The sequence below is a fragment of the Dama dama genome, chromosome 14 (genome assembly GCF_033118175.1).
Source record: "Dama dama isolate Ldn47 chromosome 14, ASM3311817v1, whole genome shotgun sequence".
NCBI lineage: Eukaryota > Metazoa > Chordata > Mammalia > Artiodactyla > Cervidae > Dama > Dama dama.
Genome location: NC_083694.1, coordinates 71,820,888 through 71,848,578, shown reverse-complemented (window position 1 = coordinate 71,848,578; position 27,691 = coordinate 71,820,888). Strand labels below are relative to the sequence as shown.

The following is a 27,691-nucleotide window of genomic DNA, read 5'->3' as shown; positions in this document are numbered from 1 at the left end:
ATTGATATTTCTCCCAGAAATCTTGATTCCAGCTTGTGCTTCATCCAGCCTGGCATTTTACATGATGTACTCTGCATATAAATCAGGGTGACAATACATAGCCTTAACATACTCCTTTCCCAATTTTGAAACAGTTGTTTTTACCTTTGGGCTATTATGAATAATTCTCTAGGAACATTCACATGTAAGTTTGTGTAGATAAATGTTTTCATTTCTCCTAGGAATTTATTAATATCTAGGAGGACTGCTGAGTCAATGGTAACTCTATGTTTAACCTTCAGAGAAACTTACAGGTTGTCTTCCAAACTGAGCGCACCACTTTACATTCCCTTGGGCAGTGTTTGTGGGTCTCCATTTTCCACATCTTTAAGAACTCCTGTTATTATCTGACTTTATCACCACCCCAGTTTGTGTGAAGTAGTATCTCATGATGATTTTTATTTCAATTTACTTAATACTCTGGTCACCTGATGCAAAGAACCAACTCATTAGAAAAGACCCTGATGCTGGGAAAGATTGAGGGCAGGAGGAGAATGGGGCAATAAAGGATGAGATGGTTGGATAGCATCACCAACTCAATGGACATGAGTTTGAGCAAACTCCAGGAGTTAGTGAAGGACAGGGAAGCCTGGCATGCTGCAGTCCACGGGGTCACAGAGTCACACATGACTGAGCAACTAAACAACAACAGAATGATTAATGATGTTAAGCATCTTTCAATGTGCTTACTGGCCATTCATACATCTTCTTCAGACAAATATCTATTTAGATCCTTTCTTTTCATTTTTAAATTGGATTATTTGTCTTGTTCTTTTGAGTTGTAAGAGTTACTTATATATTCTAAATACAAGCCCCTTATCAGATATAAGATTTGTAACTATTTTCTCCCATTTTGTCTGCTGTGCTTTCATTTTTTTTCTTTTCTCTGAAGCATGAATGTTTGTAATTCTGATTAAGTCCAGTTTATCTATTTTTTTTATTTTCTTTCTTGTGCTCTTGATGTCATATCTAAGAATCCATTGTTAAATCCATGGTCATGAGGATTTTAAGCCATATTTTCACCTGTATTAGTAGTCATCTTTTTTATAGATATTTAAAAGAAAGGAAAAAAAAATGCTATCTACAATAGAAGAACACCCAAAGTATATTCCTTAAACTTTTTGATCAGTATTTTCCAACTTACGGTACATCAGAAAATAAAGGAGTTGTTGCATGAAATCAGCATCACGACCCAAAGGGTCTTTATATTCTCATTTTCTATTTTCTTGGTCTAAAAACTCTTTTCTGACTATAAAAGCAGTATGTAATGTTAAAATATAGGAAATACAAATAATTTGAAAGTATTCTAATTTCTTAAGTCTATTCATTCAAACCACATAGACTGATTATAGCCAGCATTTTTATTTATTCTCATTTTTTCTTTATCCATTCATGCTTACCCAGACAATTCAATACATGTACTATTGTAACCTAATAATTCTCACTTAAAACTATAGTTACCTTTTTGTTTGTGTATATTGCCTCTTGACTGCATTAGAAGTACCACACTAAGATTTGTGTAAGTTTCAAAGTCTTCCACTGATTTGTAGAAGATGGTGTATCAATCCTTTAAGGCATATGTATGGCATGATGAATCGTTAGAGTCACATTAGAGACTTATAAATACTTACTAATGCTTGCTACAAACATAAGGGGTGACAGCGTTTGTATTTTTATGAAATGATAATGATGTAAAGAAAGAGATTATCCGAATAACTCCACTTCCTCTGAAATAAAGTTGACTCAGAAAGCCTTGAAGTTGTAAATTTCAGACAACGAGAAGAGGGTGTGTGGAACTAAGTGCTAAAGGCGAACGTGTTTCTGCGTGTGTTACAGGAGAGGGGGACTCAGGACGGATACGCATGGTCCTCCTAATAAAAGAAGCCTTGGCTACTCAGCTTACAAATTTAAGAAACTCTGAGAACCTAGAGTTCTAATTAAAACTGTGATAAACCATCCCTGAAAGTCTAAAGACAATAACTGTAGCGGTGACTACATAGCAAATACTTAATAGCCCACCTGTAAGGCTACTTCTAAGAGTCCATCCAGGGAAGTTGTGCTTGTTTCATTCACAAGTGGGATATTCAAATTTCCCTTCCTGACAGAGGACTCGAAATGATTGTATGGGTGTTTTCTCTTTATGTGAACGCTTACACTCAAATTCAATGAAGTCCCCTGTTTTAGCATATCTTATTGGGGGGGTTCTCCATTTTAACTGTATGTTATTTTTGTTCATTCTATCTTCAGATATGATACATGCATCTGAAAGAAAAAATAATAAAGTATTAATAATAAATCTTTCCTTATCCAAGAACAGTGAAATTGCATTTAAGAAAATCTTGAACAAAATTAAATTATAAAAGAATATTAAAAGTTAATATTTATTCAGTTGTACCAGACATAGTTATTAGCATCTTGTATGTATCATTCTAAATGCTGGGCATTATCTCCCCAGGCTACCCATGAGGTGATGGAGGCTCAGAGAAGCAGAATAAATTTTCCAAATTCACATAATTTAGTGTTTTAAGCCAGAATATGGAAGCCAGGCTTCCCTGTCCTTCACTGTCTCCTGGAATTTGCTCAAACTCATGTCCATTGAGTCAGTGATGTCATCCAACCATCTCATCTTCTGTCACCCCCTTCTCCTCTTGCCCTCAATCTTTTCCAGCATTGGGATCTTTTCCAGCCAGTCAACTCTTCGAATCAGGTAGCCAAAGTATTGGAGCTTCAACTTCAGCATCAGTCCTTCCAATGAATATTGAGGACTGATTTTCTTTAGGAAAGACTAGTTTGATCTCCTTGCAGTTCAGGGACTCACAAGAGTCTTCTCCATCACCACATTTCAAGAGCATCAATTCTTTGGCTCTCAGTCTTCTTTATGATCCAGCTCTCACATCCGCACATTAACTATGGAAAAACCATAGCTTTGACTAGATGGACCTTGGTCAACAACGTGATGTATGAATTCTAACACCACCAGATACTCACCAAGCAGCTTAAATCAAATACGAAGGTGTTCTGTGCATCGTTCCTTCATTCACTGACACAGGTTGTTAAGAATGCAAATCTCATAAGACTACTAATGGAAATGTCGATTCCATTTCTTACTGTGCTAGACAATGTGGCTGTGCGTATCCTCGCACAGATTCTTTACACTTGCAAGAGTCTGTGTATAGATTAGTCTTCCAGAAATAAAGTAATTAGGTCACAGGATGTGTGTTTTTAAAATCTGAGGTTTATTCCCAAACTGCTCTTCAAAGAGTTGGCCCTACTTTATAATTTCTTTAAGAGAGTCAGAGGGACTTCCCTGATGGTCGAGTGGTTGACGGCACACTCTCACTGCAGCGGCACAGGTTTGATCCCGGTTGGGGGACTAAGATCCCACACGCCCCAGAGCAAATAAATAACCTGGCACACACACCACAGCCACTGAGCCAGAGTGCCACAGCTAGAGAACTCGTGCCAATGAAGGCCTGACGCAGCCAAATAACCATTAAAAGAAGAAGAAGAAATAGTGCAGATTTGGGAGGCGACCTGCACACCTTGCCCGTTTTTCTATTTCCCTGCTAGAACGCCCAGCCACGTGGGAGTAAAAATCCATGTGAGCAGCGGTCTGCAAAGAGTTCTTCCAGGAAAAGCCTTCAGGTTTACAAGTAGAATTTTGCATACTGTTAAAGAACAACTCCCGGACCAACATTTCACAAATGGTCTCCCGAAAAAACCCTCAGATGTTTGTAACATGAAAATACTTTGTGGTGTAAGAGTATGCCTGTGGTTAAATAACTTGGGATGTTCATGGAGTTTTATAGTGCACCGTGTATTGGGGTCTCTTTAAAGTGTATTTATATTATCGTTTTTGTTTTGTTTTTAATGCATTTATTTTTGGCTGCCCTGGGTCTCGTTGCTGCAAGGGCTCATCTCTGGTTGCAGAGAGTAGCGGGGGCTGCTCTCCTGCCGCCTTGCACGGGCTTCTCATTGCAGGGGCTTCTCTTGCTGCAGAACAGGCTCTGAAGTTGCAGCCTAGGGGCTTTAGTTGTTGCTCAGCATGTGGAATCTCCCCGGATCAGGGATCAAACCCATGTGCCCTGCATCCGCAGGCACATTCTTATCCACCGTACTACCAGGGAAGTCCTGATATATCATTTTTAAAGAAACTTTTTTCCACTCTGTTTTAAAGCAGATTAAAAAAAAAATGTTCTCTTATATACCTACACTTGTTAGACAAGTTTTCAGCTAAGTAAAATTTAAGTAAAAATTATCTTACAAAATTAGTCCAAGTTTCAGACTCTGAGAGAATATGAAGAACTCACCAATGCACGTGGGTGGTTCTGACCACCGTCCATTTGTGCAGGTCACGGTCAGGTTTCCCCGGAGCTCATAGAAAGATTGGCAGCGATACTGGACCACTGCCCCTGGAGAGTACGCTGATGAGGGGGAGGAGGTGATGTCTCCATTGTCAATAGGCGGAGGGGGCCCACAGTATTGTGCAAGCTCTGGAAGACGACATGCAAGTGTTAAAAAAAAATCAGTATTACAGTGTAAATGGAATAATGCAAAGTTCCATATATCATTATCTTCAATATCTTATTTACATGATGTCCAAGAGTCCAAATAGCTATTATAAAATTTCTATCATGTAACCTGATAACTAGAATAGAGCTATAATGCTTTCTTTCACCCTAAAATAAATCACACAAAAAATAGGTATTAAGTATATATAAGGGCATGCATGCTCAGTCGCTACAGTCGTGTCTGACTCTTGGCGACCCAATGGGGCCTGCCAGGCTCCTCTGTGCATGGGATTCTCCAGGCAAGAATACTGGAGTGGGTTGCCATGCCCTCCTCCAGGGGATCTTCCCGACCCAGGGACCGAACCCATATCTCCTGCATCGCTGGCGGATTCTTTACTGCTGAGCCACCGAGAAGCCCATATACAAGGTTATATAAGTATTAAAAACTGCTTTTACTTAAAACCTGATGGACTGGTGAGTAAACCTCTGGTCTATTTCACCTTTCCCCATAAACACATTTAATTACAGAGTAAAGGTAAAAATAAGTAACGCCCTTCCCATTTTTATTCTCTGGAGCAACTGTTAATGTTATGCAAACATCATGTAGCTATCAGTTATGGTCATGAACTTTTAATTTTATTGAAATGACTTGTAGACATACTCCTCTGCATTTACTTTTTTAACTCCAAGTAATAACAAAGGCCTCTTTCTCTGTCCATCATGTTTCAACTTCATGTTAAGATCAGCTGGAATAAGTTCCATGGTACTGACTGATCTCCCTACATGGTCACAAAAGCTACAGATATGGAGTGACCAAATCAGACATCTGATCGCAAATAATTTCTTCTCTCTCCTGTTTCATTTGTTGTCCCTGCTCTTTTCTCAAACCACCTCCTTCATGTAGACTTTGGATTCTATACCCTTTATACCAGCAAAGGCCCTGCCCCATGAATTGTCCTCTTTCTGCTGTGTTACCAATGTCGCCTCTGCTGAATCAGTAACCAGCTTAGAAATGCGCTGAAAAAGTCACAGCTTCATCAGGTAAAATCAAAGTTAGCACTGACTTTCAGGTAGCTAAATCCACTGTTTTTTTTTTTTTTTTCACCTCTATCTCCATTTACTTCCCTTCCTCCTATGTTATTATTATTAACTTTTTTTTAACTGGAAGAAAATTGCTTTACAATGTTGCGCGGGTTTCTGCCAGACGACATAAATCAGCCATGATGATAGGGATATCCCCTCCTTCTGGAGCCGCCCTCCCCTCCCCCCAACCCACGGCTCTAGGTCATCACAGAGCACCAGGCTGAGCTCCTTGTTAAATCCACTGTTCAATTCTCAGGCATCTTGCCCAGTCCTAAGCAGTCTTTGAAATGTTTGCTGTCCTATCAAATAACATTTTAAAATAAGGTTTTTTTTTTTTTTTTTTTTTGGCTTATACCACTGGCATTGCTTCTGGGACACCAGCTGCGGTGTTGTGATTTTTAAAAAGAAGCAAACACTTGGTCTGACTCCCGCTTCTTGCACAGAGCTCTGGAAACCCTCGGAATCTCCTAAAGATGGAAAGCAATCAAGGCGCCTTTTGTTTCATCAATGAGGCGATTTTTGGAAAGCCCTTTGATAACACAAGGATGTGCTGGTTGCCAGGAGAACCACCTTGTGATTAGAAGGCTGAAACTTTCAGTCCCACCCTGACCTGCAGGGAGGGCAGAGGAGCTGGAGGTCAAATCCATCACCCAAGGCCACGGATTTGATCAATGGTGCCAAAGTACTGAAGCCATAACCCCCCAAAAGACAGGGTCCACAGGGCTTCCTGTGGGAAGATGTGGGAAGAGCCTTGCCTGGAGGGGGCATGGCGGCTCTGCACCCTCCCCCACACTTCGTCCTGAGCCTCGCTTTCCTCTGGCTGTTCCTGAGTTGTCCTCTTTGTAATGCAATGGTGATCTAGTGAATAGACTGCTTCTGAGTGTGGAGAGCTGCTCCAGCAAAGTAACGGAACCCAAGGAGAGGGTCACGGAAAACTTCATCTATACCTGGTTGGTCAGAAGCACAGGTGACGACCTGGACGTGCAACTTGCATCTGAACCAGGGCCACAGGGAGCAGTCTTGTAAGACTGAGTCCTTAGCCTGTGAGATCTGAGGTTGTCTCTGGGTAGAAAGTGTCAGAACTGAGTCAAATTGTGGGACACTTGCTTGTGGAATGAGGGGTAGCACCCCCACATTGCAGTTGGGTCCTGGAATTATCTTAGCAACCTTCCCTAGTTTATCTCCTGCCTTCTTGTCTGGCTGTTCCTCTTTGCCCACCTCTTTCTCTCTTGTTTAGATATGTAAACTCTTCATGTGTTCCCAGCCCATCCCAAAACTTTCATATCATCTCTCCAGCAGCAATTACCAAATTCAAACCCTAGCCTTGACCACTCTCAGTTTGCCCGCTCTACATCTTAACGCTGGATATTGAGTAATTCTAATGAACAAAACTGAGTTTCCAGTGAAGGTCTCAAACCTGTTTCTTCTCTGGTCACTGTTGGAGATACATCTTAGAGAAACAGTTTAAAACATGGACAGAATTGGGTAACTAGATGACAATTTAACGCTTCAGAATATTGTGTAATAAATATGGCATAAGTTTTTTTTTTCCTGTTCTTTAGATAAAGCAAAGATCAGAAACCTCTTTTTAAATAACATTTTTTAGAAACAAATACTGACCCACACATTGTGGTAATGACTGCCATTGTCCACTTTTGCACACAAGTTCTTTTGCTTCCAGAAATGCATAATTTTCTTTACAGAGAACAGTGACCTTTTCCCCTTCCTGATAATTCACTGTGGTTTGCATGTTCTGAGCATTAGGGATCTGAGGTGGAGGTGGGCACAATTGTTTCTTTTTTCCTACAAAAAAAATTGCATTATTTGATTAATGAAAGCCAAGGAAAAACAGCTCAACAAGATGACATTTCAGTATAATGGGACATCCAATAACTAACTCTCTCTCTTTTTCTCTGCATACATACATATACACATACACATACATATATATATGCATATACATATAATGTATACAATGCTGGGCTTTCTGGTGGCTCAGTGGTAAAGAATCCGCCTGTCAGTGAATGAGATTCAGGTTCAATCCCCGGGTTGGGAAGATCCCCTGGGAGGGTATGGCAACCCACTCCAGTATTCTTGCCTGGAGAATCCCATGGACAGAGGAGCCTGATGGGCTACAGTCCATGGGGCTGCAAAGAGTCAAACACGACTTAGCACCTAAACAACAACATATCCTGTGCTATAGTAATACCCGTATTTTATGTTAACATAGTTTTTGGTTTAAAAAGCACGTCTGTGTTATAATAACTGATTTAAAATTTCTCAGGTGCCTCTTTCTATCTCCTATTCATTATGTCAGTACTCTTGTATAATTTTTCAAATTAACCCTTTTAATTATTTTTCTAGCTAACCCACATTATTCAAAAAAATTATGTGCATGTGATTCAAACAAGTTAGAACAAAAAAAAATATTTAAATAGCAACAGTAATGACAGAACCAGCCAAGGCTTCCCTTGACCACCTATTCCTTTTTTTTTTATTTTTTAATTGAAGGATAATTTTAAAGAATTTTGTTGGTTTCTGCCAACATCAATATGAATCAGCCATAGGTATACATATGTCCCCTCTCTCTTGAACCTCCCTCTTGGGATGTGTGGAGTTAGTAACATGGAGACGTACAATACCGTCTGTAAAATAGATAGCCAGTGGGAATTTGCGATAGGACTCAGGGAACTCAAACCCGGGCTCTGTAACAACCTAGAGGGCTGGGGTGGGGAGGGAGATGGGAGGGAGGGTCAACAGCCTAAACTTTGATGGCAATAAAAGATTTTCATAATCTGCATTTTCTTCTAAACAGAACAGTGCCTGCTGATGGATGTGGTTAGCATGCCTCTGTCTGACCAGGAACTGACTTTTTTTTTGGTCACTGGACTTGTTCTTAGGGAAACACCTTAATGCCAGAGCACTGTGGGTCAGAGCCACAGGCCCACCTCCTAACCAAGACTCGTGGGGTGCCCTCCTTCAGCGCATCCCCACCCCCAGGGCAGAGGCTGCTGTCTAATTGGTGCTTCTCTGCAAAAAAAAAAAAAAAAAAAATTTCTTTTACTGCACCACATAGCTTACAGGATCTTAGTTTCCCAACCAGGGGTTTGAACCTTCGCCCTCAGCAGTGAAAGTCCAGAGTCCTAACCCCTGGATCACCAGGGAAGTCCCTAAATGTCCTTACTTTAACAAATGGTATTCTCCTATTTCCCTCAACTTGTATTTTCATCTACTTTTTGGTTGCAGAATACTTTTTTCAGACTTCCCACCATTCTTCTTGATTAGAGTAAAATTGGTTAGACAGGTCTGCTTAATATTTTTAAGAATTAGTTTTACTTAAGGAATCAACTCTAAGTAAAATACTCTATTTCATTCACTTCCTTCTGCCTATACTTTTATTATTTCTTTCTCTTCTTCATATCTGAAAGGTATGTTTTCCCCTAGCTATATATTTATTTAATGTGTACACACACAAGTTTATTTTTTCCTAAAAAATATGCATTTAAGGCTCTGAATGTCACTCTAAGTTTTCGTTATTGTGCATCTCATAGGTTTTACTGTACGTTTTATAATTATAATACACTTCTTAGTATTTTAAATATTATTCCATTAGGTTATTTGGAAGTGAATTATTTCACAAAATGAAAGATAGACGAGGAGGTCAATTTTATTATTACTTTTGAATATTACTTCTTTGTGGTTATGAAAGTGATCTATAGGGTCTTAATACTGGGAATGTAACAGTCAACTATAGCTGGTAAATTTAAGTAAACATTCCACAGGCATATAACAAGTTCTTGAAACTCTCAGAACAATATTCACTTCCTAATATAAGAAAATAAAAATACATTGAAAAATAAAATATTTGACAAAAATGAAAAATTTAGTTGTTTTAGACAAATTATAGTTAACTTATCTTCCTAAAATCATTATTTAAATTTAATTATATATTCAAATATTTTTCTCATTCACAATTTCTAATGCCATCATACCCAGAAAGTTTTTAGGTTTTTATTGAATTTGTTACAATATTGCTTCTGTTTTATGTTTTCTTGGCCCTGAGGTATGTGGGATCCTAGATCCTGGACTGGGTTTGGAACCCATATCCCCAGCATTGAAAAGCAAAGTCTTAACCACTGCACCACTAGGTAAGTCGCAGCCATTAGACTCTTTCGTTAGGAGTTAGTATTCCATCATGTATATTTGATATGATCACTTTCGAAATGAGTCTTTAAGTGGTAAATTCTCTTAGTCTGTCCTACATTTCAAATTTTCTTTATTCCATAATCATTAATGAGTATAATATTGGTATTTAGAAAAATTGGCCACTAGTTACCTTCTCTAAGCACCTGCCAGGCTCCTCTGTCCATGGTTATGAGCAGTTTCTAACTTTACCTTCCAATTTTATGATTATATATCACAGTAAATAATTTAATTTAAAAGCATGTTAATTTTTAAGAGCATTTTTCTGGTGAAGAAGCAAAGGATCTGCAAAATCTTTCAAACCAATCTTACCTAAGCAGTCCGGTTCAGGGTCCCACTTCCCGTTGATGCAGACTGTTTGTATGTATGTACTCTTCCCAGCACACTTGTAACTTACTCTGGCATTGTGATTAAATTCATACATATATGAACTTAACTGTCCTCTTACATAAAACCTTGGTTTTTCACACCTCTTAAGTTGGTTTGTTGCTATTAAAAAGGAAGATATCCATACACAATAAGACTATTAAACAGAAACTAAGCAACATTTCAATAAAATATCTGAAATATTTATGGTATCATTAAATTATGCTTGATACATTTAAGTATCATCCTATGAAATTATTCTTCATTTCATTGCATGAGGTAGGCTGTGCTGTCAAAAAAAGTAAAAGAAAGCAAAAAACTATAGCCTGTGTTTGAACGACAGAAAAATGGATCAGAAAGTCTTTTGGGAAATGAGAGTGCAAGATGGGTTGCTTAGGTCCAGGGGTTTGACTGAAGGTCAGTCCTTATGTAGCTACATTCAGCCTCATGCTTAAAGGCAAGAAAAGGTACCCACCATATCATGTTGAAGAAATATTTTCAAGGCATTCAAGGTATAAAAAGAAGTGATGCACAAATAAGTCTATAGCAGTATCGTATTAATAAAGAGAGATAAATCTGGATGTTCCTTGAGGTTCAATTATTCCCACATTTCAGAAGCTTAGCAAAGACCCAGAGTCAGAAAGTCAGAGCATGTGCCGGGGAGAACTTCTCTGATATAACACTTGGTTGTTGTTCAGTCACCAAGTCGTGTCTGACTCTTTTCAACCCCATGGACTGCAGCACGCCAGGCCTCCCCTATGGACCCTCAAAACACGCACTTCCAAACGGTCTCTTGCTTATGGAGGTGGTTTGTAGTATTACACTCCCCCTGCTTTTGTCCACAAATACATAGATCGCTATGGGACCTTCCCCTTCGTGTGTCAAAGGACAGAATAATGAGACACGGAAGGTTCTGCTTCTTCTCTGCTAAGTCCTTTTTCTCCACTAATTCCTACTTTAAATGTACCCCAAGTGAGCTGCTGATTGGAGGTCTGTGTCCCACTTCCACATGATTGGCAACCATGAGCGCATACAGTTTACACCTTCCTGGGGGTGGGAGATGGTTCCTCTCAGTGGGTCATCACGGAGGGCCAGTGACCAGGGCTCTGCCAGACTCAAAGGGGTTCAGCAGCTAACCCCGGGAGTTTTCATCCCCAGGAGTAAGGGGGCCAGCTGATGATCTGAAAGCCAAGGAGATGGGGAAGGAGTGGCCCTGGGTGATCTACTTTAGAATTTGGAAGAGCAGCAACAGAGAGTCTGCCAGTCTTTAAAGTTGAAAATTAAAGACTTCGCTATACTGAGATTGCTGGAAATGGAGCAAAGTAGCCAGGATCTGACTTTGCTGGGCTTCCCTGGTGGCTGAGTGGTAAAGAATCCACCTGCAATGCAGGAGACTGGGGTTAGATCCCTGCGTGGGGAAGATCCCCTGGAGGAGGAAATGGCAACCCACTCCAGTCTTCTTGCCTGGAAAACCCCATGGACAGAGGAGCCTGGTGGGCTACAGTTCATGAGGTCACAACGTGTCAGACACTACTGAGCAACTGACTTTGTCAGGAAAAAACTTGCATTGTGGCTGAAAGTCCACAGACTGCTGGGATACAAGAGAATAAAGCAGACAGACCAAAGGAAAAACTTGGAATAAAACTTATGACTTCTGTGGAGGAAACATGTCAGCAAGCTAATCTGAAAATCTGGGATAGAGTTAAGGAAATTAGGAAAACAGGAAGAGCAGAGATCAAGCCTGGCTCCTGGTCTTTCTTTCCCTAAGAGGAGATGCCAAACACCCCAGAATGTACTATAACTCAGGCTACATAATTATAATTTTGGTTCTTATTTTGGAACCACACAGAGGTATTTTCCAGGCTGATGCAATGAAATAAAAAAAGATCAGATAGTAATTGTTTATAGAAATGCTCAGCTGCTCAGCTGTGTCTGACCCTTTGCAACCCTAACGCTATGGACTGTAGCCCTCCAGGCTCCTCTGTCCATGGGATTTCCCAGGAAGAATACTGGAGTGGCTTGCCATTTCCTTCTCCAAGTGATCATCCTGACCCAGGGATTGAACTGGCATCTCTTAAGTCACTGGCATGCAAATTCTTTACCACTAGCACCACCTTGGAAATAAATAGAAATAAAAAAATAGAAATAAAAAAATCCAAATTTATTCTGGGAAGTAATAAAGGAATTCAGCAAGGTTGCTAAAAACAAAATTGACATTAAAAATTCTGTTGTTATCTTGCATATAAAAGTATAATGCTTCAAATATATAAGGTAATAAAAGGTCCTCTTTACCAATTAAACCTCAAAGAGACTGGGGAAGAAACTAATGCAGAAAATGGTATTAGTGAGAAGCCTATAAAACATATGTAGAAGCTTAACATAAGACCTGAGTGCACAGATTGATGTATTCAGCTAAAAGGTCAAGTAAAGCTTTACAGACTCCCTATGTCTCTGAGAAAGCCTAGACTAACAGAAAGGAGGGTGCAGGAGTGTGATATAAGAAAGAAGGCTGGCACCTTCTGGACCACGCCCTAGAGGAGGAGCCTTTGCAATGCCAATCAAAAGCTATTGCAAAAGAGTTACTGACACATAATCTTAAAATGTTTTAAATCTACGCAGACTGAAGTGGTTACCAAGGCTCTGAATTAGGCATTGGGTCCATGCCCATGGGCTCGGCTATTCTGAGCCCAAGTGTCTTAGGTACAAGACATGGAATAAACGCTACATAATAAATGTACAGGCAGATAGCACAGTGAAGAAGCTCTATCATTCTACTGCAGTTTCAGGATGAGCCTGTGGGTAGATGAAAATGAATAAGAAAAGGTTTCACAGGTTAGAGCATTTTGAGTTGAGTCTTGAAGGTGAATAGTTTTACATGTGATTAAAATGGAGAAAGACACTTCAGGAAAAGAGTAAAGAGGGAAGAGATGCACAGAGTTTTCAGAAAACATGGCTTTGAAAGTTTGTAACTGGAAGGTTCGTATGTAAGGGACTTACGTACCCTTATATCTATTGTTATATTGCCTTGTGGAGTCACACTGTAAAGTTCTACCCTGGTTTATGTAAGACAGACAGTGTCCCACTGTACAGACGCACTGTCCTTTATTCAGCCAATCCTCTTCGGCTCCACCATCTCCCGACTCCTTGCCTTCCACCACTGAGGAACTGTTCTTACCTGTCCGCTCAGTGCCAACCCCTGTATACCAGCTGTACTGCTATACTTTTCAAGGTACTCTGTTGTTTTCTTTAAAAAAAAAAAGGAAAGCATGGCTTTCCAGAAGCTTAAAGAACAATCCGTCTGCATAGCTTCATCATGTGGTGAAGGTGGGATGATGGAGCAGAAGATAGCTGGAAAAAACAGTCTGGGATTCATCTAAAGCAGAGGTTGCATATGTTCTTGATACACAGATACTAAGTGTCTCAGTAATTTCGCACAATATTCATAGATCAAAGGAAATCCTTAACCATTAAGAGTTATTAAGAGCAAGCAATAAGTGTCTTATGTCCTAATAATTTAATATCTGGTGGGCACCAGCATGTGCTGATATATTTATTGATTTTAAAAAGTTATATACAATCAAATGTAAAATGGAGAAACATATACTCACCAACACACTTAGGAAGCTCGGTCCATATTCCATCAATGCATGAAACTGTAGTATTTCCAATCATTGTATATGCACTTCTGCAACTTAACACCACTGAAACTCCATGTCGATAGGGAGGGACAGAGGGCTGGCTATAGCCATTCTCAAGCTGAGGTATAAATCTACATGCTTTCCCCGGTTCTAAGAAAATGTCATGAAAAATATGCTTACCTTTAAAATATTTTATCTTTTTACATATGTATTTATACATACAGACAAAGTAAAAGTAACTGTCCTATTTAAAAATGAATATCTATTTACCAACACACGTGGGCAAAGTTGTCCATTCTCCATCCATACATTGTATTTTCTTAGGTCCCTTCATTACAAAATTAGGGTTGCAATCATATTCCACCATTTCATTGTGTTCGTATTTTTCTTGTTTTTTGTGTTTCATTTTTCCATTGGGCAGTTGAGGAGGTTGACCACATGATCTCACTTGCCCTAACACAAAATAAACTATGTAAATAATGCTTAAATAGTCTTAAATATTGCAAATTATGCAGTTCTATTTTGTTTGATCCAGAACTAAATTACATTTATACTACATTCTTATTTTTTTCAGGTTTGTTTTTACACTGTATATAGGGTACTGACTATTCTCTTTCTCAAATTTTGACTTTTTAGTAAAAATAATTCTGAACAAATTAAAGAAGAAAAATGCATAATGAAAACATATACTAATCACCTAGATATAGAAATGTTACATTTTGCACAGTTTGCTGTGATTAATTGTTTGTGAAGTAATTTAAAATAAATGATAAACAGTGAGATTTTACTTCTAAATTCTTCAGAATCCCTATATAAGAAATAAGAACATTTACTTACATTTATAAAATATCTTATTACACTTCTTCAAACTAGCAATAATTTTTAGTATAATCTTTTATTCTTTTTATATCCAAATATCCTGGTTGTCCTCAAATCCCAATATATTGCAAGTTATTTATTATAGAACCAGGTTATTACATAAATAAATATCAAGTATGTGGTATGATATACACATACAATTTATGACATAATATTTATAAACACCTGGGCTTCCAGGTGGCTCAGTGGTAAAGAATTTGCCTGCCAAGCAGGAGACGTGGGTTTGATCTCTGGGTCAGGAAGATTCCCCTGGAGAAGGAAATGACAACCCACTCCAGTATTCCTGCCTGGGGAATCCCACGAACATAGGAGCCTGGCGGGCTACAGTCCAAGGGGCCGCAGAGTCAGACACGACTTAGTGACTAAACAGCAGCATAAACACTTAAAATAATTTGATCAAAAACTTGATGAAAATAATGTCATCTGAAGCAAGCCACAAATTGTCATTGTTTTATATCTAGTAAACCATTTTTACAATGATTTGATTATTCTCTTAATAAAAATGTAACAAGGACCATGCAATATTTTTTAAATTATATTTTTAACAAGACTAAGGAGAAAAAACACTAGCACTTCTTAACCTCAGCTACAGTATTTTTATCTTTAAAACCCCTTCATATATTTCAAAACACGAGGCAGAATTACCCCTTGACAAAAATAATTTAAACAAGCTGTGCAACTCAATTACTATGGTCTATCACCCCTCCTCCTTCTGCATTTTTTGCTGTTTGTCAGATTATAAATACAAGAGCCAATAAAATACACAGATTTAATATAAAAATCTAATTCTTATTTCATCAATCCTGAAATAAACATTGACCTTTGCATGTTGGAAAATTAGGTGACCATCCGAATTGGTAGCATTGAACCGAATCCGGCCCAACTCTTTTAAGTCTTTGTCTGCAGGAAAATTTCAACACATCTCCAACTTTGTATTTTTCTTGCTTTGGATGAGCATCTACGTTTGCTTCTAAAAATGGAAGATGACATTCTATTTCTAAAAGTAGAAATAAAGTAAATGAATATATGTGAAATAATCATTGCAAAAACGAAGTTAACATTTTCTATGTAAAAATAAGATTCAGGGGGCTTCACATACAGAGCAGCATATATTCTTGCCTTTTAAAAGATTTATATTCAACAAGTATATGTAAGACCCTTTGGAAAAACTAGTCAGTTGAACACCCAGGTAAAAGTTTGTATAAGAGTCTCTTCAGGATTGTTATAGACCAGTTCTGAGAAGTTACTTATAAATTATTAATATTTACTTTGCTTAGTTAACAATAAAAACTTAACTTTTATGATTTATTTATAGAATAGGAATAGTGTTCACAAAATACATGAAAATCCAATCTTTTGAGAAATAAAAATTAAAATACAATATATTTCACTACACTTTCACATAAAAGATGATAATTATGTTTAAAAAGTAGATAGCTAGACTGCCTGAATAAAACATGTCTACATTTTAAGCAGGAGGGAACATTAAAATGCAATTCATAATTTTATAAATAAAGAACTAAATATCAAAACTTTTTCAAAAACACATGGCTAAGTTGCCTCTAGGTTTTCTGAATCTTTCCATTATACCCTGTATAATGTAAAATATTATATCACTTGTTAAATATTAACAGAAACCTCAATTCAATAAAGCCAGGAAACCAAAAGTTTCTCATGCTTCATGAAGATAGCAGAGCCCATCAGGAAGAAGAAAGGCTCTTCTTTCCTGCAAGGACTCAGCCAATGAAAAGCCACAGTCTACACAGCCCTCCTGCTTCCTTTTCTTCTCCATCAAAAAAATTCTCCTTCTCTTGCTATGCAGGGAATTGCATGTGACTCTTCATGGTTGCAGACCCCAAGGTGAAATTCTCTGCTGATCCCAAATAAACTCATTGATGGAAAAATAACTGATGTCCATTTATTTCAGGTCAACCTACTATGTATATAAAAACTAAAACATTGTGAATACCTTCTGATTCAATTAAAAATGGATATATAAATGAATATATGTGTGTGTCTTTCTCTTTTAACCTTCTGTTATTAATGGTTCATTGGTAGCCCAGAGGTTAAAGCATCTGCCTGCAATGCGGGAGACCTGGGTTCGATCCCTGGGTCGGGAAGATCCCCTGGAGAAGGAAATGGCAACCCACTCCAGTATTCTGGCCTGAAGAATCCCATGGACGGAGGAGCCTGGTGGGCTATAGTCCACCGGGTCACAAAGAGTCGGACATGACTGAGCAACTTCACTTCACTATAAGATTCTATATTGAAATTCACATGTGAAAATATAAATGACAAGACAAAATAAGAACTCTCAATAGATCAGGCACACATCAAAAAAGTATAGTGGAATATTTTCTAATTAAATAATCTCAGAAATATTATTTAATCTACCCAGTTTCATGTATTGTTATTGGCCATTTAATGGTTTAATAACAGCATATCCGTGCATATCCCCCTGGAATTTGGCTCACTCAGCTTCTATAAGATTTTCAGCCTTGTATCTCTGTATTTTATTTCAATATTTGCTCAACAGTTCTTTACCAGTTGTTAACGTTATTTCTCTTATCCAGTTGTTAAAAAAAAGTTATTTTGAAAATAATTGATCTTGGATGATATAGGATTTTCAACCTAGTTTATTCATGTATAGTTCTTGTATGGTGTTGTAGACAGTACAATAGCAACCAAAGATGTATATCTTCTAATCCATGATATCTGCAGATGTGTTACCTTACATGGAAAACGTACTCTGCAGATGTAATTAAGTTAAAGACCTTGAGATGGAGAGGGTGTTCCAAATTAACTGTGTGGTGGTGGGTCCAGTGCAATTACAAGGGCCTTTATAAGAGAGAGGAGAGTCAGAATCAAAGTAGAAAATATGACAACAGAGCCAGAAGCTGAAGTGCTTTGAGGAAGTGGCCATGAGCCCCAAAATGCAAATGACTTGGAGAAGTGGAGAGGGACTTTTTCCAGAAGGAACTTTGATTTGACACCTTGATATCAGGACTTGGACCTCCAAAACTCTAAGATAATCTGTCTGTGTATGGCATACAAGCACCCTTATTTTGAGGGGGTGATGTGCTTGTCAGTGATCTGTTATTCAATAACTGGTATTCAACTTTGTCTTCTTTAAGCTACATGGAAACGCTTTGAATTCTGATAGTTGCTACTTAGGAAACATCTTTCTAGAAAAGTGAAAGTCGTGCAGTCCGTGTCCGACTCTTTGCGACCCTGTGGATTATACACAGTCCATGGAATTCTCCAGGCCAGAATACTGGAATGGGTAGCCTTCTCCTCTCCAGCAGACGTTCCAACCCAGAGATTGAACCCAGGTCTCCCGCATTGCAGGCAGATTCTTTCCCAGCTGAGCCAACAGAGAAGCCCAAGAATACTGGCGTGGGAAGCCTATCCCTTCTCCAGGGGATTTTCCCGACCCAGGAATTGAACAGGGGTCTCCTGCATTGCAGGCGGATTCTTTACCAACTGAGCTTTCAGGACAACTCTTTGTAGAAAGCCTACTAAAAAGAAACCTATCCATCATTGTTTTTTTTTTTTTAAATTTTCTAGAGAAGCAAGTACTTACCACGGCACATGGGCAGATGGGACCAGCCGTCTTCACCACACACTATGGAGCCTGTGCTGCGTCCATCTTGGTTTTCATACCCGGCGTGGCATTCGTAGTCCAGCCTGTCGTTGAGCTGAAACCACGTGACATCAGTCTTGACTCTGGCATTCACCAGTGCCGGCCTGTCACAGGACTCTGGGCAAATTAAAAGTCAAAATTTTATATCTGCTTCTAAGCACACAACAAGCCAACACTGATCTTTAATGATCATTATGTTCTGATAAATAAATGACCTTATAGAAAATGCCAGTAATAATAATTTAATAAAAATTGGTTTTAGTTGCATTTTCCTTATATATCTATTCCTGGATAAGTTTTTGTTTAAAATATATATTATATATTTTATATTATATCTATATATTTCAATATAAATACATTTATATTATATAAATATATAACTAATATATAATGGTTATAATATACATTATTATATAATTATTATATAATTAAATTATGTTATTATATAATATTACATATTATATCATAAATATATATATATGGGCTTCCCAGGAGGTGCTAGCAGCAAAGAACCTGCCTGCTGATATTGGAGACTAAGAGACGCAGGTTCGATTCCTGGGTCAGGAAGATCCCCTGGAAGAGGGCATTGCAACCCACTCCTGTAGCCCACCAGGTTCCTCGGTCCATGGGATTCTCCAGGCAAGAATACTGGAGTGGGTTGCCATTTCCTTCTCCAGGGGTTCTTCCTGACCCAGGGATCAAACTCAGGTCTCCTGACTTGCAGGCAGATTGTTTACCATCTGAGCCACCAAGGAAGCCCTATAGAACTTCAAATTCTACCAAATTTAAGGTTTTTTCCTATGCCTGTTAACTTGATTATAGAGTACCGATTTATCATTTTTTATCCCTAAGAAAAACTGTAAAAGTCAGAAATCCATTGTTAGTGTAAGTTTCCCAGAAACCAGAACCTGAAACGTACTCATACCTCTCAAATTTTCACAGATTACAAAAATTTCTAGACTTGTTCCTTCTCTGAGCATCAGATCATGGATTCAAAAGAGCTCAGTATTAGTGTCCTTGGACCAGTACACCGTGGATGCAGCTTATTCCTCAGACTCACAACTTGTATTAAAAGGAACAAGAAATCAACTACAGGAGACTGAGAATTTGAAGATGGAGAAGGATAAATGCACAAAGACCTCAGTCTCAAACAAATTCAGCTGTGCCTGAAGCTCTGTAATGGTGTAGGATTGGCAACCCACTGCAGTATTTTTGCCTGGAAAATCCTAGGGACAGAGGAGCCTGGAGGGCTACAGCTCATAGGGTTGCAAACAGTCGGACATGACTGAGCATGCAGGCACAAAGCTTTGTAAATCTAATTAGGTTTTTTCAAAATAATGGCATTTGTTCTAGGAAAAAAAAAATAGACTTAGGAGAAAGATTATCTCCTTTGAAGACATGGAAAAACATAACTAAAGAAGTTAAATCAATGATGCCATCTAATCTCTGAAGAAGCAACAACAAAAAAAACGTTGAAGTAAACTTCCATGTTGCGGGTTCAGAAAGGTGCATAGTAAAGCGTAAAATTACTTACTAATACAAGTGGGTTGACTTGACCATCCACCTTGCAAACATTGAACTGTCCCTGATGTTTTTCCATCTGCTGTTGTATATCCTGGTTTACACTTATATTGTGTTTCTTTATTTACAGAATAAGCATATTCTGACTCAGACAAAAACCCATTGGCAACTACAATATCGGTTTTTAAACACTTTTCTGAAAAAAAAAAAAAAAAGGAAAATATAAAAATTTATTAAAATTTTTCATAATAAATCAATGAATATGACTATAAAAAGAAAGAACATAAGCCGCCTTTCAGGAAAACCACAGCCTAGAATTATTCTTGCAATCCACATTTTTAGTTTATTAAATCCTCAAAGAAAATATTTTGGGAAACTATATAAAATATTTTACATAGAATAAGGCACATTAAAATTAAACGTGTTGCTCTAGAAAAAGCGAGCAAAGAACTCTGGCCGGAGCGTTTTGGTATGCCCAGGAGAAATCCAATTCAGTTATTTAATAATTTCCTATAGAGAATTATGAATGATTTGCAATAAACTGAGCCCTTTGCTTAGGTGTCTACACTGGTGTGGACTTCCTTGTCAGTTTGCAGTACTCAGACGGAGTTGTCAGGCTTTGAAATTCAATTCTTGGACTTTGGTTGCCATCACCCCATTAAATGGGTTACAAAAACATTTGTACCATAAGTGAAGCTTATACAATATGTACCCTGTTTGGTCACTGGACATTTCAGATATGTCAATAGATTTGTTCTTTTATTTTTTTGGCAAATATTGGTCGTGTTTAAGCCCTCTGTAATTGTAAGAAACCATGGCCTCACTGTTTACTGAAACACTGTTGTCATTCAAACTGTTTTAGAAAGAGTCTGTCTCCTAAAAGGGTAAATTTAAATATTGAAGATGTGGAAGGATTTTGATAGCATAATTGCTTTTTTAAAAAGCATACCGGAAGACTCCACTTCCTGGTAAGATGAAGTAGCTGGTATCAGCGTTTCGTCCCACTGGTTAAAAAGCTAGAAAACTGGACAAAACGTATTTCCAGGAAGCTGGAAACTAGACAGTGTGGGTTCATGATGATCAAGAGAAGGGAGATAACAAAGTCCAAAGCCCAAAGCGGATCTTTGTGAGCCTCCCAGCTCCCAGCGGGGAGAAACCAGGCATAATCCTATGGTTTTTCTGAGACGAGAAGAGGAAGATAAGGGTTTTGGAGGACCTGGTGACTAGAATTTATCTGGCTGAGTAACAAAGAATTGGCGCTATGATGAGAAACAGCTAAAGAAGTTTTTATGTCTCCTTGAATCTCTGGCTGAATACTACACTGGAAAGATGATTATAAATTATTGTAGATTTTATATAATAGAAAGACGATTATAAATTATTATTATGATTCCAGAGGTCTGGAAGATGCTGCCATGTTATAGAGTTTCCAAGGAATTGTTTTCCAGATTTTAAATCAGTGACAAACAGACATAACTCTCACAAGTACAAAATTTTTAAAACATAGAAATTGTTTATTGAATCAAGCATGTGAATTTAATATTAACACAAAAGGTTAATTATTAACAATTGTCTTAGTTATAAGACATTTTAACTGGCATTGGACTTTTTTCTCCTTAATATTTTAGTTTTCTAGATATTTATTCTCAGCTAACATAATTTTAATGCACTGTACACAAAAAGTGGGTGTTACTTTAACATAAAGGTACTATCTTCAAGTGCTTGTATTCTTATTTAATATTTGTTTTTATTAAATACATTTGATTTGTGTAGGCAGGCAAGCTATGTTACTTGTACATCTATTTAGAGACAGCTGTAACTAAAAAACAAGTGTGTAAAATAAAAGCAAGTGGTGAAATCTCTATTTAAGACATGACAATAGATTTATTTCTTTTTAAAAAAATCACAACATGTTCCAGGATTGAAGAAGAGGGCATTTCACTTACTGGTGGAGATGCACTCAGGAGGGGAGGACCAGCCCGCTTCAGCACAGGTAATGCTGCCCTGGTCACCCGGGAGGCTGTAGCCCTTATTGCAGGTAATTCGAACAGTGTCGCCTTCTAAGTGTGTTTGTCCCGAAGATGCAGAATGACCATTTTCCACAAAAGGAAAGAAACACACTCCTAAGGGCCAAAAGTTGTTTAATGTACCAGATGGAAGCGGTAAAACAATAGTAAAATACACTTGCATTTTACAAGATTTTTTAATGGAAAGCTTTGAAAGCTAAAATTAAGTATGAAAATAAAATTTAAAAGAAGTTAGGTTTTGCTGCTGTATTGACGAAATATATACTTTTCATACATGTTTCATACACAAAAGGAAGTTAACATTTCACTCCATTGTTCTATGGTTTTTATAATAAAGTATTTTATTTTTATAAACTTTTCTAGGTATAAATAGTATTTTAATGTATGTTTCTCTCTTAATTCTCATAAATATTTTTTTATAGAAAGACCATTACCTTTGTTGGCTCATTTATTCTGCGCCCCCCCGACATTGTTTTTCTGTTTTAGTACACTTGTTATCTCCTGAGTATGCTCTTCACATTTATTGAAGGATTAATATAGACATAATTTTAGGCACAAAAAAAGTAATCTCTGGAAAATGTAAAAGTGTAGATGCTAAATCTTATGTGACCCTTTCAATATTCAAGAGAATGATACATTTCAAAAGAGAATGGATATGTACAAAGACTTTTTTAAAGAAAAAATTATGACCAGGCTGATAAATGAATATTACGACATAAATATTAGGAGTGAAATATATTAATGATCAGTTTTAAAACTTAGAACATGAAAGAAAGTTCATGTATTTAGTCTTCATTTGGTTTTCAAAAAAGGCTTCTCAAAACATGAATGACTACATCTCTCATCTTTGCTGGCTCCTCTAGTCCTGATCCCTGTGACTATCTGTCAAGACCTTGTGACCCCACCTGCCACATCCTTCTCCACTCCCCGAACAATTCATCCACATCAGGCATTTACTCACTGAGACATTTTGGTGTCGGTGACCATCCTCCCTCTGTGCATGTTATGGGAGTCCAAAAGAATTTTGAAGGAGACATAAAATTATATTCACAGGAATAATAGAAAATTTTCCCAGGAGAAACTGGGAAAGATGCCTTGTATTTCTTTTCATTGTATAGAATTCCATGGTTTATTTTTGGAAAATCACAATGTCTCACTGTGAAAAATAAAACAAAACTGAAGAATTAAATATGAATCTACATTTATGAATCATTAAATTGTATTTTAATCATCTTATCAATATTTTTTATTTCATCTAGCTTAAATTCCTTTAGCTTAATGCCTTCCAGTGTCCTAATTAGTTAAGAACAAAGAAAGATCTCTAATGATGAGTACAGGTGATAGTGGTAAAGAACCCATCTATCAATGCAGGAAACATAAAAGACTCAGGTTCGACCCCTGGGTCAGGAAGGGCCCCTGGAGGAGGAAATGGCAACCCACTCCAGTATTCTTGCCTGGAGAATCCCATGGACAGAGAGGCTGGCAGGCTACAGTCAATGGGGTCGCAAAGAGTGATACGACTGAGCGATTTAGCACACAGCACATTGTCAATGAAGGTAAAACATAGATGTTAGAGTCGTGTGAAATATAATGTCCTTGGCAGTATCTTCAAGAAGAAAATTTCCCACAGGTGAAGAGCCAAGCAGAGTGGGACAGCAGTAAGACCTCACTGGTGTACAGGACGTGCTGGCATCTCTCCTTTCTCTAGTCTGAATCCTAGTCCTGGGTAACTCTATCTGAAGTCTCTGTCTTGTCTGTATTTTCCTGATACATTGAAGATGAAGTGTTTTGTGTTTTTTTTTTTTTCTCTTTATTTGGAAAAAGAAAAAAGCAACTTACAGAAACTCAGCTCACAAATTAGTTAACCAGGGAAATTTCCCCTTTCCACTTATCTAGAGGTGATTTTCAATGTTGCACAATATTTGCAGCTAGTAATTCCCATAGTATTTCACCTGTGAAACCTGAAGTTGCTTATCTAAGTGTCTAAAATTTCACATTAAATGGTTTTGGAGGAAAAAAAAAAAAACCCTCACACACTGATAGTGAAAGTGAAAGTGTTAGTCACTCAGCGTGCCCAACTCTTTGCGAGCCCATAGACTGTAGCCTGCCAGGCTCCTCTCTCCATTGGAATCTCCAGGCAAGAATACTAGACTGAGTTGCCATTTCCTCCTCCAGGGGATCTTCCCAACCCAGAGATGGAACCCGGATCTCCTGCATTACAGCCAGATTCTTAACCATCTGAGCCATCAGGGAAGCCTTCACTTATCTCCCATAATTCTTTTACGGGTATTTCTTGTCTGCCTGTCAAACTATAGTATTTGATTTCCATGCATTTTTACCTACATATTCTTCGCTATGCAGAATAGCCTTGCTTCCATCCTCCAAACGCCCCTGTTTTACCCACCCTTCAAAACTCATTCTTCAACGTTTAGGAAATACTCTTGTGCCTCAGCATTGGCACTAACTCAGTAACTGTTCTCCATAGATCTCCTTTACCCAGTCACCCACTCCAAAAGGAGAAAATGATTTCTCAAGGCTCGGCATTCTGATAAAACCTTGTGAGAACATTTCCTACAGGATACACATACACACACACACACAATCTTGCAATCTATTTACTTATTTACATGGTTTGCTTTCCTCATGTAAGTACCTGAGGACCCTGGGCATTGTAACAAGACACCGAGTCTTCATTTTCTTTCGAACTTGTTGCTGCAGAGTGTAGTGTTTGATAAATATTTTACTACTGAAAGCATGAAGAATGTTGAATTATGCAAGTGTTACTTTAGAGTGGTTCTTTTGCACTCCGGCCAGTCTCTCAATAGGTAAATGAACAGCTGTTGCTGCTGTTCAGTTGCTAAGTCATGTCTGACTCTGCGATCCCATGGATTCCCTGTCCTTCACTATCTCCCAGAGTTTGCTCACACTCACGTCCATTGAGTTGGTGATGCTATCTAACCATCTCATCCTCTGTCACCCCCTTCTCCTCCAGCCTTCAATCTTTCCCTGCATTAGGGTCTTTTCCAAGGAGTGGTCTCTTCTCATCAGGTGGCCAAGTTTTGGAGCTTCAGCTTCAGCATCAGTCCTTCCAATGAATATTCAGCGTTGATTTCCTTTAAGATGGACTGATTTGATCTCTTTAGAGTCCAAGAGACTCTCAAGAGTCTTCTCCAGCCCCACACAAACTTCTGAATCACTTAACTGTACAGCAGTCCCCAACCTTTTTGGCACCAGGAACTGCTTCTGTGGAAGATAATTTTTCCATGGCTGGGGGTGAGGGGTGATGATCTGGGAATGATTCAAGTGCATTACACTTATTATGCACTTTATTTCTGTTATTATTGCACCAGCTCCACCAGAGATCATCAAGCATTAGATCCTGGGGACTGGGGACTCCTGACTTAGTATCTCTACACCTTTTGATAGAGCTTCTCTAAAAGTTCTATGGGAGACTAGATTGAAGCTTGAACATCTTTTTACGTTTTTTACACAATGTTGTCATTGTGCAGTCACTAAGTCATGTCCAACTCTTTGCAACCCCATGGACTATAGCCTGCCAGGCTCTTCTGGCCATGGGATTTCCCAGGCAGGCATACTGGAGTGGGTTGCCATTTCCTTCTCCAGGAGATCTTCTCAATGCAGGGACTGGACCTGCATCTTCTGCTTGGCAGACAGGCTCTTTATGACTGAGCCACCTGGGAAGCCCCTCAGATTTCAAGTTGTCAATATTCTACATATGACTATATTTTATACTCATCTTCCTCTGCTTTTCCCCCCAATTTAGAAATCCCCTCTTAATGTCCATTCTCGATGGTATTCAAAACAATATGTACCAGCCACATAGGTTAAAAAGAATCAAATACACCCATACATACAGTTTTTAAATGAGGATGTTGTAAAGGTCTAATCCTTACTTTAGGCTAACCAGAGAAGTTGGCATTTTTAATCGACTAAGCAATGTCTGTTATTGGAGAAAAATACTTTTTTCTCATTAGCTAACTGTATAATTCTGTGAAAAATGTATAAACAAACTAGGGTAATTTTCAAGTCTGTAGAAATAATGTTTTGCAACTTTTATAAAGTTGGATCATAAAAGGAGGGAATTTTATAGTTCTTATTTTTTCTTATGTTAGGACTGAAGAGATTTTCCCAAAGAGAACAACTATGTGCAAAAATTAACATCAAAAGAGCAAAATAAATACTTTCTGAAAATCAAATGGTAAAGCTCATGACTAAAATCCCATTTCCACATACAGTTTAATCAGTTATCCTAGATCTTGTAGGATATTCCATTTGCAATTACTCAGATGTGATGGATTTTATTTCAACACAAAACAAGATGTGACATTTTAAAAAATACTGTGAGACATAGTGTTTTGTATTAAAAGAGAAGTGGTGTACAATATTTTTTTTTTCATTTTAAACCTTGCTGAAAAGCTCAGAAGAAGCAAATAATTTATTTGTATCTCACTAGTTTTACTACATATGAAAATAAGGATATGCTCTATAGTTTCATTAAAAGAGATGACACTAATTCAAAAAGATAAATGCACCTCAAACTTCATAGCAATACCATTTATAATAGCCAAGACTTGAAAGCAACCTAAATGTCCACAGATAAATGAATGGGTAAAGAAGATGTGGTGTTTGTATATACCATGGGATATTACTCATCTGTAAAAAAGAGGAAATCTTGCCATTTGTGACAATGTGGAAGGACCTGGAGAGCATTCTGCTAACTGAAATAAGTCAGACAGAGAAAGACAAAAACTGTATGACCCTACTTACATGTGAGGATTTCAAAATCTAGAAAGCAAAACAAACAAAGAAACAAGACAAAACAAAAACAGACTCATCATAGAGAACAAACGGGTGGTTGCCAGAGATGAGGAAGGTGGAGAGTGGGCAGGTTAAATAGGTGAAGAACATTAAGAGGAACAAACTTCCAAAATAAACAAGCCACAGCATAAAGAATAGAATTGATACTATTGTAATATCTTTGTATGGGATAAATTGTTATGAGAATTATCATACATTTCATAATGTATGCATGCAAACGCCAAATTACTTTGTAGTACACCTGAAACTAACATACTATTGTACATCAAATTATATTTTAGTAAAAAATAAAAGATTTTTCTTTGTCAAGTGATGATTAGATTGAAGTAGGAAATTCCTGAATTTAATAATATTCAAACCTTAAATTTAAAAAAATCTATGAAAATTCAAACACGTTGCAGGTGTCCAGATTTCCTTGGTATACTTTTCCTGGTCCGTGGCATTGCAGCATTCATGCAGAATTACACTGGCACTTCACCTTTTTACCTTCATCATATACAGCTTTTTCAACATACGATTTCTATATTTTTATTTTGTATTTGGTGGCTACTTGTACTTCATAACTTAAAGATCATAGAAAAATTGTTTCATTCTATTTTCCCTTAATTGCATATTAGAAAATATTTCCATTGAAAACAAAAATGGTGGTCCTTCATTCCCAATATTTTCACCCCTGTATTCATTTTAAAATATATGTACACACACACACACACACACACACACACAAAATATATGTACACACAACCAACACACACATTGGACAGAGGAACTCAATATTCAGAGCTGTTTTCAGGCTTTCAACTTACCTTGTCCCCCCACAGTAGAAATCCATAAGATTAGAAGGACATGAATTAAAAGCAACATGCCAGTTATGGTAGCAGCATGTAATTAAGAATGGTCCTGAAATGATGATGTTTCTGTCAGTGCTGCTTCATTTACAGT

General features: G+C 37.8%; 1 protein-coding gene across 1 annotated transcript; it reads right to left on the bottom strand.

Annotated features, from left to right (window-relative positions):
• Nucleotides 1-1,372: 1,372 nt before the first annotated feature.
• On the bottom strand, nucleotides 1,373-27,691 carry LOC133069694 (complement factor H-related protein 5-like). Its single transcript, XM_061161288.1, has 12 exons — nucleotides 27,556-27,691; nucleotides 22,872-23,066; nucleotides 21,830-22,006; nucleotides 19,897-20,079; nucleotides 18,303-18,479; nucleotides 15,540-15,716; nucleotides 14,111-14,293; nucleotides 13,811-13,990; nucleotides 10,149-10,325; nucleotides 7,254-7,436; nucleotides 4,350-4,532; nucleotides 1,373-2,301 (listed from the first exon to the last, which is right to left on the bottom strand). The coding sequence occupies exons 1-12, from the start codon at nucleotides 27,611-27,613 to the stop codon at nucleotides 2,105-2,107; spliced, it is 2,070 nt and encodes a 689-aa protein (XP_061017271.1). The 5' UTR covers nucleotides 27,614-27,691; the 3' UTR covers nucleotides 1,373-2,104.